The following is a 12,615-nucleotide window of genomic DNA, read 5'->3' as shown; positions in this document are numbered from 1 at the left end:
CGCCCGCCTGCGCCTCCGCCTGCTGGCCTCGGCCGGCGCCGCGGCCTCGACGACTTCGGGGATGGTGTCCGTGGGCGCGACGCCCGACGTCGTGGACTCGGGGACGGCCGTTGTCATCGGGTTATCGTCGGCCACGGCCACGGTGACCTCGGGGGCGGTGACGGTGTTGGTTTCGACTGCGGTGTCCACCATGGTCTCCTCGGTGGAGACGGGGACTGCGGGATCCGCTGACTTCCCCTCCGGGAAAGCCTCCGCCGTCGTGACCTCTGCTTTCGCCTCTGTTACTGCTTCAGTCGTGATCTCGACGGGCTTGGCCGCAGCCACGGTCACAGCTTCTCCACTCCTGACCTCTTCGGTGGCGGTCTCCAAGGGCTTAGAATCTGTGACAGCTTCGTTGGACTTAGTGTCTATGGCGGGCTCCGACGAGATCGTTGCAGGTACGAATTCGGTCGACACTTCCGAGGCCTTGCCCTCAGTGGTGGCCTCGATAAGTTTGCCCTCCGTCGTGGCTTCGACTTTTGCCTCGGTGGCCACCTCTATGGCTTTGGCCTCCGTCACGACCTCGGTGGGCTTGGCCTCCGTCGAAGCCTCGGTTGGCTTTGCCTCCGTCACGGCCTCTGCCGTGGGCTTGGCCTCCGTCGCAGCCTCGGTGGGCTGGGCTTCTGTTACAGCCTCAGTGGCTCTGCCCTCCGTCACAGCCTCGGTCGGCTTGGCCTCCGTCGTTGTTTCGGTGGGCTTTGCCTCCGTCCCGGCTTCGGTGGGCTTGGCCTCGGTCTTGGGGAGCATCGGCTTGGGCGCGAGCTCCGCCGCGTGGATCTCGGACAAGATGGGGAACTTCTCGTCGGGTCGGTAGGGTCCGCACTGCTTCCTGGGGTCGGGTGACATGCCGCTCTGCAACAAGAAGGGCGCGAGGATGGTGAGGCCGAGGCTGCCGCCGACCACCAGGACTGCGTGCGCCACGGCCACGGCCACTCACCTTCCAGAAGTTGGGCTGGCAGCTGTTGAGCAGCCAGTCGTGCCACATGGACTGTGAGCCGTTTGTGCTGAGCGTCTCCTCGGGGAAGCCCATCTGCACGGCGAACCTGGTGGCCTGCGAGCCCACCAGCAGCGTGTGCGAGGTGCGCTCCATGACGCGGCGCGCCACCGAGATGGCCGAGCGCACCCGGCGCAGCGCGCCCACCGCGCCCACGTCCATCGTCACCCTGCACAAGATCAGCTATGTAGCAACCGATAGCAGCTATCGGATCTAGCTAAATACGAGATAAATCGCATAGCTAGTTTTCTATCTAGATGCCTGAATGTTTAGCTACACAGCTAAATTTTTAGCTACATTGCTATTTTTTACATAGCTACATTTTTAGTTACATAGCTAAATGACTTACCCGTCCATGATCATGGCGTCGAGGGTCGTCTCGCCGGCCTCGTCGGGGCTGCCGCCGAAGCCCACCGTCCCCCTGCACTGCATGGCCTCGCACAGCGAGCACCCCTCCTCCACCGCGTCCAGCGCGGAGCGCTGCTCGTCCGCCAGGACCCTCCAGGCTGTGTCCAAGGATGGGAGAGAATAAGGACACATTAATTAGAAATTCCAGGACGAGAGTGTCGTCGCGTCGTCGTCGTCGGTTGCCCGGCATTCGAACCCCGCGTCGTCGTGGCCTCGGTGCGCGTCGAGGCGCGTAAACAAGGGACGGCGACTTTCTCGGGCAGGAACGCGCCCTGCCTGCCGCCACCGAAACGCCGCGGCGACTTCTTACTCCCCCCCCCCCCCCCGGCCGCGCACGGGAAATATCAGTGTCGCCAGAACTAGAGAGGAATAAGGGAGGAAATAATTATTCACTGCGTCACTTTGTTGTTCCAGGGGCGGGGCGGGGCGCCTTCTCATTATACGCGGCGCCACGCCGCGCCAGGCAATGCAAATGAAGGCGGGCGGACTGCAAGCAAATTGTGAGGGTTTGTACGTCTTACTTCTGCCGCCCTGCCCTGCCGCGCCGCCGTTTTGCCCGTTTCGCCGACCGTTTTGCCAGGCGTCAAAAACTCGACTCCGTCTGCTGCTGCCGCTGCTGGACCGCTGGCGCCGCGCCGGAAGGGTGGCGGTCTAGCAGTGGTGGGCGGGCAGGGGTAGGCCGGCGTGCTGCTCGCGGCCCTGCTGCTCGTGTTCTCCCGGGAAGGGGGGAGGGGGTTCTTTTGGAGTTGGAGCGCCACGGAGGTAGGCAACCTCGCAGACGCCGCCGTCTGCAGGGCGGCGATTCTTGCCTACTCAGTAGTTCGCAGGCGGGCGGCGGCGGCAGGCGGCAGGTGCTTGGCAGTCGCAGAGCAGCCGGAGCCAGCACGACGTGAGCCAGGCGGTGGGAGGGGTGGGCGACCTCGGACATACCGGAACCACTGGACTGTCGTATAAACGCAAACGCCTCCCCATGGGGCCCGCGGCGGTGGTATTCCGTCGCAAGAGTCCCGTTTTGTATGAAAACACTGCTCCAGCGCGGGGTGGAAGGCAAAAGTTTAATGCTCGCATCTGCGCTTCTTTAAAAACTAACGCCATAGGTTGGGTCACTGGTTTTCATCGGTGAATCGGAGCATGCGTTGGCCGTTTACTAGAACCGACACGAGGTGTGACTCACAGCACCTGGTGGGTGCGTTCAGCAGCAGCAGCAGCGCCCAGCAGGACGTGACGTGCGTGTAGCCGGGGAGGTCCAGAGACGCATACGGGGCGAGAACTCGTTGTTTGGCGGAGGTTAAGGGACCATTCTGAAGGTACGGCCGCCATTCGCTGTTGCGGTTGCGAAACCGCCTCAGCAAGCTCTCATAGCGCCTGATCGGTAGGCAACATTTTGCTTGCAGTGCACGCGTGCACTGCTGGGTGGCCTACCCAGATTTCCGCAGGCGTCAAGGTCCGTCCTTTGGTTTGACGAATGAGTCTGAGAAAAGCGGCCGTACTTACTGGGCGATCCCTAAGAAGTCACTGGTGTACGGATTCACCTGCCTTCTCTCGGCCGGCCCGCCGGGCCGGACCCGGACCCTTTGCGGGGTGCGGGTCAGTCACTCGCGCCGCACTCACCTCTGGCCGCCGCCTGCTGGTAGTCCCACGTGGTGATGACGACGGGCGACGCCGGGGCGCGCACCACGCTCCCGGAAGCCTGGGGCGGCGGGGCGGCCCGCACGGCCGCGGCGAGGACCAGCAGCACCAGCGCGATCATGTCAGCTCGCCGATGACACGCTCCACACACTGCCCACACTGCACTGCCGCTCAGACGCAGCCTCTCGGCGGGGCGTGGCGGGGCGTGGCGGGGCAGGGTGGGGTCCGGGGGACCGACCGATGGCCAGCGGGCGGGGTGGTTGGTGGGGGCCACGCGGGTGCCCCAATGGTGGGCCGTTGAGGGACACCCAGAGCAGCACTGGCCGGCACTCTCCCAAAAAGAAGGATAAGACGAGTAGGAAAAAAGATGAGAGTCGACGAAAATGACCTTAGAAAGCGAAGGTATTATAGTAATTATTACGCCTCCCGGTGCCCGCCCTCTTTGTTTCTCTTCCTTCTCCCTCCGTCCTCTTCCTCGTATTCGGTAATTGGTTCAGAAAATACTCGGTACCAGTGTGTCGTAACTGGTTCTTTTTATTTATCGTTTTCGGTTTTTGTTTCATAACTGGATCAACAAGTCGCCTCATCACCTCGGCCCGGGCTTCGCCCTCTCCCCTGCTCAGTCGTGTCCGCCGCTCACTTCGATAGGCTCCGCAGTTAGATCGATCGACCGTGTGTCAGGTCGCCGTTTGTAACAAGCTCGCGTTGACATAACCTATAGCTGTGCCGGGTCGCTCTCTGGCCCGGCTGGCCGCTCTGGCCCCCCGGGCCCGCGAGGCCTTGGCCGCTGCGTCGCGACCTTCGACCTCCAACCGGTCCGGCGGCGCGGCATCAAACCCGTGCGACGCAACCTAACTGGACCGGGCCCGCTCTGGCTGCTCTTGATACGCAAACGCTACGCCGAACGGCGAGGTGATTCAGCGAAGGAACAGCAAGAGGAGCCCGACCCAGAGCGGCCCTATAAAGGAGCCGTCGCGTCGCCGTCACTGATTCCAAAGAGGGGTCTTCCGTAACTATGTTGGATTAGAAATCACCCAAAAGCTGGAGATTGACTCGGGCTCAGGACTTAAGAGTTTCTTCAAGACGAGATTCATCCCCAGAAAAATCAACACAGGCCCCACAGGCCTAAATTTGCAAAGCCTAAAGGGCCACCCAATCGTGCTAAACGTCTCACTAAACTACAAGCAACTTCTCCAGGGGAGTTGTGGTACCTGTACCTGGAGCTCAAGTTATTGTTTAGTTATACTTGGCAGCATTTATATCGTTGGTGCTGCAAATCTATATTTGTATTATTGTATTTGAGAAATTTTTAATGGGTGATGTGAAAGAACTTCCTAATATACCGGGTGTCCAGACTAAGACATGCCAGTACGTTGGGTTGCCTATGCACTGGCTGCAGGGGCTGCGGGCGGGTGGCGGTGGCGTGGTGAGGGAACTGCCACTTCCCCGCCCCGCCACCCATCCCGTACCTGCGGCCCCTGCAGCCAGTCCATAGGCAACCCAACGTACTGGCATGTCTTAGCCTGGACACCCGGTACTTATGTCATATGTTCATAAAAATAAAATCCGTTTTTGAATTTGACAGTTTTTATTTGAGTTAAAATTGGGGTAGGTATTAGACATGTTACATTTCATTGACAAAACGGCTTTTGTTAAGAGCCTGATCTAGGTCTGCAAGCAAGTCTTCTGAATCTTCCAAACCTACAGACAACCGAATAAGATTGTCTGTTATGCCAAGCTCAGCTCGCTGTTCAGATGGGACTGAGACATGAGTCATGACAGATCTGTAAAAATTAAAAAATAGCCTTTAAAATCTTTAATCAATATAAACCACAATCATAGACTGACAACAATATACTAACGGAAGTTCAGCCAATGATTTATGGCCACCAAGAGATTCTGCCAGAGTGAAGACTTTCAGGGAACTAAGAAACTTTCTGCTTTCTGATAGACCCCCTTTCAAATAAAATGACAGCATTCCACTGACCCCATAACACTGCCTTTTTACTAAATCGTGTTGGGGATGACAAGGCAGACCTAAAATGTGAAACAATGCAAAAATAAATCAAAGTAAGTTTTAGAATAGCAGCAGAACATCAGAAACATGATGCCATTTTAACCCACCAGGATGAATTACTTTCTCTACAAGAGGGTGCTTTTCCAAGAACTGACCAACAATCAGTCCACTTTTCATATGCTCTCGCATCCTTAAAGCTAAGGTTTTTAAGCTTCGGTTGAGTTGTGAGCACTCAAATGGAGCGGGTATCACACCCATTGCTGTGATAGGAATAATGAAAATAGTATTATTCCGTGTGAGACGGAATACAGCAATACAATCTACGCCAAAAAAGGCATCCAGTGATGTATCACACTTGATATTATAGTGAACGGTTCAGTCCCGGCCAGCTATCAATTTTAGCCGAAATTGCATCAAATTGCACAAAAGTCATGAAATTTTGCAGCCTACACCGCCTAAACCATAGGTTGCAATATCAAGTGTGACACATCATACAGGATTTTCAAAAAAACACCAGATTCAAAGCCTAAATTTTCGATTTTCATTTTTTCATGGTTTTTGACGATTTTTCCCTTAAGAGCTACTGCGTAACTTTGAACCCGTTGCGCGATCGGAAAATATTGTCCGATCTCAAAATAAAAAATTGCACTGGATTCTACATCTAAAAAGACGACTTTTCCGCACAGGCGCCATTATTTCAATATCTCAAATTCTTTTTTTTCGCTACCCTCTAGTGCTCTCTCAATTCAAATGTGTACATGGTACACATTAAAAAAAGTGTACGTGGCATGTATGCTTTAATGTGTACATGCCTATGTACACATCTTTTAAAGTGTACATACAACCGTTAGTATACATGCCATGTACACATCTTTTAATGTTGAACATGCCTATGTACACATTAATTAAAGCATACATGTCATGTACACTTTATTTAATGTGTACCATGTACACATTTGAATTGACAGAGTGTATACTCTCCATGTACGATTTTTTTTACACCTGGTCAGTGTGTACACCTGCGTAACTGGAACGTAACAAATGCTGTGTGAAATTTTAGGGGGGACAGCCCCACAACTTGTAATTACAGTCCATGAGTTGTTAACGGCACTGGCACGACTACGTACTTATGCTGTTTATGCAATTCCAAAAGTCACTCACGAAGGGTCACATGCACCACGATCGAGTACCTTGTTTACGTCTGGTGTATATATAGCAACGGATGTGGACTAGAGTGCTGTATCCCGCGCACTCACTACGACCTGGCTAAGCGATTCGTCCGAACATGGCTTGGTTGCCCATCTTCATTGTTTGCGCTACGGCTGGTAAATTAAACCAAATACAACTGCTCTATTATTCATTGGAAAAGTGATGACTTTTAATTTGACTCGGCAATGATTAGTTTTAGAAACGTTTGGTGCCCTTGGTGGGTTCAATGACGAAAAGATCATCGGCGGAACAGTAACACATGTGGATGATGCCAAATTCATGGTAAGAGAACTGAAGGCCTTACATAGCAGATTCTCGTTAAGTTTAGCTTGCACTTCGTAGTATTTAACGGAGCTTTCATCGCCCCAAAGCATTTTAGGTGCCTTTTTAACTAAAATAAAATTCTTAGCCCCTAAAGTTAGAAATGGAATGTAGCGGTCTATTTCTCATCCAAAGGAGTGGTTTAAGACATTAGAATGTCATAAACTAAAATTTAAACATAAGTTTTAAGTGTATACTTCTTTTTTAAATGATGCCTCACTCTCAAAGTTAGCGCGCTAGATGGCTCCGGAAACATTTTTGTTAAAAGAAAATGGTTTAGTTGATAGCTTGTTTGTTTCAGTTCATCAAGGACAACACACAGCTTTTACTGAAATTCAAATAATATAAATTGTTTTGAATATGTACCTTTCCAAAGATAAACAATCACTTCAAAAGTATAATTTTTAATTTACAGAAGTTTTTGGCGTTGAGCCATTCCTTTTGATAAGAATTATTGGCAAAGCTATCAGAAATACTTTTTGGGCGATAAACCCCCGTTAGTTGCATGGGTGTAGAAGAATTCTAACGTATTTACGCACAATTCGAAACCTCTTATCTAAAAACGTTTACAATAAAAGCCCCTAATTCTAGAAGGTCTAACCTTTACAGCGAAACCCTCGGAAGCTATATTCCGGATACCCGCTTTCGATTTAGTAGAAAACAGCAAAGTGTCCCTCGTTAGAGCGCTAGTCCCGATTTAGGTGCTTTGAATGTACCTTCAAATGCTTTACCGACAACCACTTACCTCAGCTATCACCGAGGAGTCTACAACTCGCCTCAGCCGTGCACTTTTGAGTATAGATTATAAGGATTATAGCGTGATTATAAGATTATATGGAATGATTATAAGATTATAGAATGATTATAAGATTATAGAATGATAATAAGATTATAAAAAGATTATAGACAGATTATTAAGATTATAATAAACGTAGAATGACCATAAGATGAGGAAGAGGAGGGAAGACTACTTTCCACGCGTGTCCCAGCACGGGGAGATACCGCAGGTAGGGAATAGGTTGCATAATTGTGTACAGTTTTTGCATACATTCGTACATAATTATGCATAAAATTTGTGCATACTTATGGTGGTATAAAATTCTGCACTTTTAATAAAATGCATAAGGGTTTAGTGTGAACATTTACATTTAAAAATAAGAAGTAAATAGGCCAGTAAGAAAGTGTCACATTGGTTTGAATAATGTGTCACATTCGCTGCAAAGTAACGAAACAAACATTTACTGTGCACTTGAGCAGAGCGATACATTGCTATGTCACGTTCTAAAGAAAGTGACATATTTCAAGCAATGTGACACAATTCACTTTGCATCGAATGTGGTGTCACAGTGTTCAAATAACGGTAAACCTAACGTAACAGTCTATGTCCCACAGACACAAGTCGTTGTCTACACATACGAATCAGAGGAAATTGTTGGGATTTCAACATGTGGAGGGTCTCTGATATCAACCACTCTCGTTTTAACGGCGGGACACTGTGCATCAGGGTTAGTACGTTTTACAGTCTTGACCAGGCTGTTGTTCCTTTTACGTCTGTTACCGTATCTTGAGAGAAGTATACCTACGTGTTTATTTAATTCTAGGAAAGCAAAGGAGACTGTGGTTTTAGCTGGTACGTCCGATTTTCTGAAGAGAGGCAAACGCGGAAGTGGCTACGAGGTAAAGGACATAAGGGTCCATCCAAAATACCAGGCTTTCAACCTAGAGGACGGTAGTAGCTATGCTATTTATGATGTTGCTGTACTAAAACTTAAGTCGGCCGTACCCCTGGGTGCTAAGACTGGTCTCATATCTATAACCAAAGTGAACGCACCTCCCAAAACTGGTACACTGCTTACGGTCGCAGGATGGGGAATCTACAAGGCAAGTATTGCTATCACTGAAATTGTGTTACAATGACGCTTCTTCTTTTTCACTAGACGATGACGCCGCATACATTTCAATTTTTGTGGAATATTATCTTAGCAAGCTCTCAAATTTAATTGTCGATGGTTTCGCCAGATTCACACATGTGTGCTCGTTTCGACGCGTCCTAACAACAATGTTTTATCTGCAGCGTGTAGAATACACAATGTTCTATCTGCAGAGTGCTGAATACACAATGTTCTACAGAGAGAACATTGTTGTTAGGACGCGTCGGCTTACATTTTTATTTATGTTAGTTTATTTATGTAAGTTGCACTTGCAATTTCCCTCGGTCATTACGCACGCATAATAAGCTTCTAACGATGGAACAATTTCATGAGGAACATTTTGAACGTTCCCGTCTCATTTAAAGTTTTCAAATTTCTTGATTTTGCCCATAGACCTCCGCGATTGCGGACAATTTGTTGCTAGTTTACCAGACAAAGTAGGGTATAATGCACTCTCTTCGTTTTCGCATTATTTGACATTAATGAGAGGTTTTTAAAATCGTTCTCCTACGTTGATTTTTCCGTACAATAACCTGACACTACACAATTAATGAAACGGAACACACTCATTCATGAAACGACAGTATTTTTGTCACATCCAGACCAGATGCAAATTTTGTGTCTTAAACTGAGTTAAATGTCTTCCAAAATTTGTTCTGTTTGAGGACACAACACTGTATCCGGTCTGGATGCAGACAGAGACGTTATCATCGGAGGGACAAAATGACTCCTTTAAATTTGAAGTGTATCGTGCATAAGCTCTGTTTCCCAATCTTCAGAACAATAGTGACAGCAGTTCCAAGAAACTGAGGAGAGGAGTATACACTACTCTGAGCCGCGACATATGTGCGCAGAAACTTGGGTCTGCATTTACAGCGCAAGAAATTTGTACATCCTCTACTCCAAACTCGGCATTTTGCCTTGTAAGTACGCTATCATTTCATATATATTTTTTTCTGAAAGGCGTCTACCAGGCCGTCCCATTTAAGAGCTCAAATTATTTAGATTTTTTTACGTCGTGCCCTATAATGCTACACACTAGATTTTAAGTAAGTGTTCTTTTTTGCCCTTTCAACAGAACTGATTTCAAAACTGCACTTGCAATTTCCATCACAAAGTTATTAGAATAGGCAAAATCTAGCACTGTTACAGCACTGAACCACGAGCCTAAACTGGGCAAGAGATAAAATGTAATATGCGAAATGACCTGTTGCAGGGAGATTCCGGTGGCCCAGCATACGTTGGCAAAATCCAGTACGGTATAGTTTCCTGGGGAAACTGCGGTATAAAGAACTCTCCAAGCGTTCTTACGAACTTAGCGAATCCTGAAATAAACTCATTTGTCCAAAATATGTTAAAAACAAAGCTATGATGAATGTAAGGCGTTAAATTGAATAAACCGCACAATTGAGCAATAAAATGATGGATTCGTGTACACATGCTAGCTTCCTTTTTCTGCTTTATGAAAGATCTTCCGTAAAGAAAGTTCTTGGTCTTATCGCAAAGTTATCGCAATTGATTTTCCCCGCCCTTCGGCTTTATTAAATCCAAAGAGCGTTTGTCTTAAAAAGAAAATGAGCTACACTTGCAAAGCAAAAGTACTCTGGAAACCCAAGTGTGTACATGTATGCGTTATTTACTGAATACCTACATGTATGCAGCAAATACTGCATACATGATCATGTATGCAGCAAATAGTGTGTACATGACCATGTATGCAGCAAATACTGCATACATGGCGAGGTACACACATCGGCGCATAGATTTTAGCATAGAGCTCTACGTGTGTACATGGCCATGTATGCAGTATTTGCTGCATACATGTCATGTACACACTATTTGCTGCATACATGATCATGTACGCAGTATTTGCTGCATACATGTAGGTATTCAGTAAATAACGCGTACATGTACACACTTGAGTTTCCAGAGTAGGGTTTTTTGATAAATTTCGTGCCTTTACAGAGGCACTGAAAAATTCACACACCTAGAATGGCACAAAATGCCCCAAAGGTGCTAAATTTTAGTGCCTTTGGACCCATTAGAACTTTTGTAAAGGCAATAAAATTCAACACCTTAAAAAGGCACTGAGTAAGGACTGTGGCCATATTTATTCATTTTTTCTGAAAATGAAACCGATGGTATTGACGGAAAATTTGATTTAAAATAAGAACAAGCAGGCCTACCCCTCCTCTAAACGGAGTTGCCAGCTCCGCTTCGCTCCGCGCCGGCAATTCCGGCAGGGGGAGGGCCTGCTTGGCCTGCCGGCGGCGATTGTCGGCCTGCGGCCCGACCGCTTCAGTCTCGCGGTTTGCTGAAGAACATACTCAGTTCCTGAGTCCTGATGATGAAAGTGTACGTCCATTCTCTGCCTATCTATCTCAGGGTAAGTGCGACTGGCGGTGCTCGTTTGCAACGTGTTTATCGTGTATCAAAGCGCGCATCACTTTTCTTTTCACTCTCGCAATAACGCACCCAAACAAGCGCGCCCCGTTGAGTGGGTCAGTGCCGGCCGTTGACGCGACGGGCTGCAGGTCGGCCGGTCCGGCGGTGATAAGGGCGATGTGTGGACGCCCGTCCTGTTTGTGTGACTGTAGGCCTCGCCCCGCCTCGCCCCGCCCTGCAGGCCGCAGGCGGGGGAGTCGAGGGCGAGGTGGTTGTTGCTACGGTGGGGAAGGGACCGCGGGGTGGGGGTGCGTCGCCCTGGCGGTGTGCGAGCGCTGCCTGTCACCGACCCCGGCAGAGGCTGTCCTACATGATATGAGCCAAGCCAGATCCCGTGAACCTAATAGGCGCCAATATAATTGACGCCCTCGCCTGGCACTCACCTGCCCTTGCGATGTGCTCCTCTCCGTTGCTGCTCTAAGAGGTTCACTGGAGACACCAACTTGATCTCCCCAAACCGCGTCCAGAGTGTATCTTGAGACTCGGGGCTTTACAGTTTCGAGCGGAGCTCAAGAGTGGTCGCGCGGCGGGCACCGCCGCCGGGTGCGCCACCGCCCGCTCACTGGAGGTGTGCGTTGGGTTGCCCACCCGGGAGCAGTCCGGCGCGACCGGTCTGGTGCCTTTGTCGCGTGGAAGCAAAGTGTGAGTGTGGTCATTCACCCAGCCCACCAAGGCTGCTGCGGCAGTGATAGTATCAGCAGTTGAACACTTTAAAATGCTCGAATCCGGTGTTGATCGAGCAGTTTGCACACAATTGAAAGTGTTTAAATTTACAGTCCAATACAGTGCACCACCTCTACTGTGAGTTACAATAATGTATCTGAACTCAGTTATGCACCTAGAAGTCCGGAGCTAGTAACTATTATTTTACTTAGACATTTGGGGTGCAGATTTTGCGTCCTCTATATCGATATTAGCTGCAGTAGGAAGTGTTCACCATAGTTGATGACACATCATATAGAACTAGGCCACCTGCCGGCCGACAGGCCGCGCTGCCCGCTGAGACGTCAGTCTGAGACCGACCGGCTAGCAAGTAACACCCGCTTAATTACTGTGCACTACTGGAGTGATAGGACTAGCTTCAATTACCGTTTCTAGCCTTTATTATTTCCTTTACTGGTCTCATCTTTCGACGCTAGTACGGCCCAAGTAGCCCTTAGTTCAGACAACTCTGACTAGAGGAAACAGAAGCGAAGGGTGTATCCAGCAGTTGTGCCTGGCCCTGAAAACCAAGCGACTCACAGGTCGCACTACTGCTGGGCACCTTAAGAACTAGGTCTACTCCTTGCATGGCTCATAACTTATATCATTACGAAGGTGCATGAATTTCAGTGCGAGTACACTTACATTTATTCTTGCCCCATAAAGGCACCGTTCGTTTCCTTTCGTTTTCCCATTGATTGAGTGATCTAGAACATCGTACCATATTTGATGACTCTAGACAGACGTTCCTCTGGAGCAAATATTCGTAATTGAAATAAAGCGATGTCCACAATCAACAATCTTAAAATTTTGAGGGGACCCTCGAGTACACCTCCTGGAGTACACCTCCTGGAGTACACCTCCTGGAGTACACCTCCTGGAGTACACCTCCTGGAGTACACCTCCTGGAGTACACCTCC

At 49.2% G+C, this 12,615-nt stretch overlaps 4 protein-coding genes across 8 annotated transcripts in view; 2 read left to right on the top strand and 2 right to left on the bottom strand.

Moving 5' to 3' along the window:
- The window catches only part of LOC113209729 (N(4)-(beta-N-acetylglucosaminyl)-L-asparaginase-like), a 5,651-nt gene extending 2,367 nt beyond the window's left edge, over positions 1–3,284 (bottom strand). Inside the window, exons 1-5 of one of the 3 annotated variants that reach the window (XM_052273345.1) lie at positions 3,053–3,280; positions 1,383–1,539; positions 977–1,202; positions 634–891; positions 142–576 (exon numbers count right to left, since the gene is read on the bottom strand). In XM_052273345.1, coding sequence (XP_052129305.1) covers positions 142–576; positions 634–891; positions 977–1,202; positions 1,383–1,539; positions 3,053–3,191 — 1,215 coding nt within the window. In that variant the 5' untranslated portion in view covers positions 3,192–3,280. Of the gene's footprint in view, positions 1–141; positions 892–976; positions 1,203–1,382; positions 1,540–3,052 lie in introns of all 3 variants that reach the window. The other 2 variants (XM_052273344.1, XM_026427397.2) reach the window with 2 other exon arrangements.
- LOC127750818 (uncharacterized) overlaps positions 1–12,615 on the top strand; it is a 51,845-nt gene that overhangs the window by 3,910 nt on the left and 35,320 nt on the right. The window lies entirely within an intron of this gene.
- On the bottom strand, positions 4,524–5,574 carry LOC113209731 (cystathionine gamma-lyase-like). The gene is made up of 3 exons (XM_026427400.2): positions 5,195–5,574; positions 4,933–5,107; positions 4,524–4,854 (listed from the first exon to the last, which is right to left on the bottom strand). The coding sequence occupies exons 1-3, from the start codon at positions 5,343–5,345 to the stop codon at positions 4,695–4,697; spliced, it is 486 nt and encodes a 161-aa protein (XP_026283185.1). The 5' UTR covers positions 5,346–5,574; the 3' UTR covers positions 4,524–4,694.
- Positions 6,186–9,968, top strand: LOC113209730 (uncharacterized). Its single transcript, XM_052273346.1, has 6 exons — positions 6,186–6,412; positions 6,490–6,578; positions 8,010–8,122; positions 8,219–8,498; positions 9,328–9,471; positions 9,765–9,968. The coding sequence occupies exons 1-6, from the start codon at positions 6,373–6,375 to the stop codon at positions 9,918–9,920; spliced, it is 822 nt and encodes a 273-aa protein (XP_052129306.1). The 5' UTR covers positions 6,186–6,372; the 3' UTR covers positions 9,921–9,968.

The sequence above is a fragment of the Frankliniella occidentalis genome, unplaced genomic scaffold (genome assembly GCF_000697945.3).
Source record: "Frankliniella occidentalis isolate FOCC.00 unplaced genomic scaffold, Focc_3.1 Scaffold265, whole genome shotgun sequence".
NCBI classification, from domain to species: domain Eukaryota; kingdom Metazoa; phylum Arthropoda; class Insecta; order Thysanoptera; family Thripidae; genus Frankliniella; species Frankliniella occidentalis.
The sequence above is the reverse complement of the archived record's forward strand: the minus strand, read 5'-3'. Positions and strand labels throughout refer to the sequence as shown.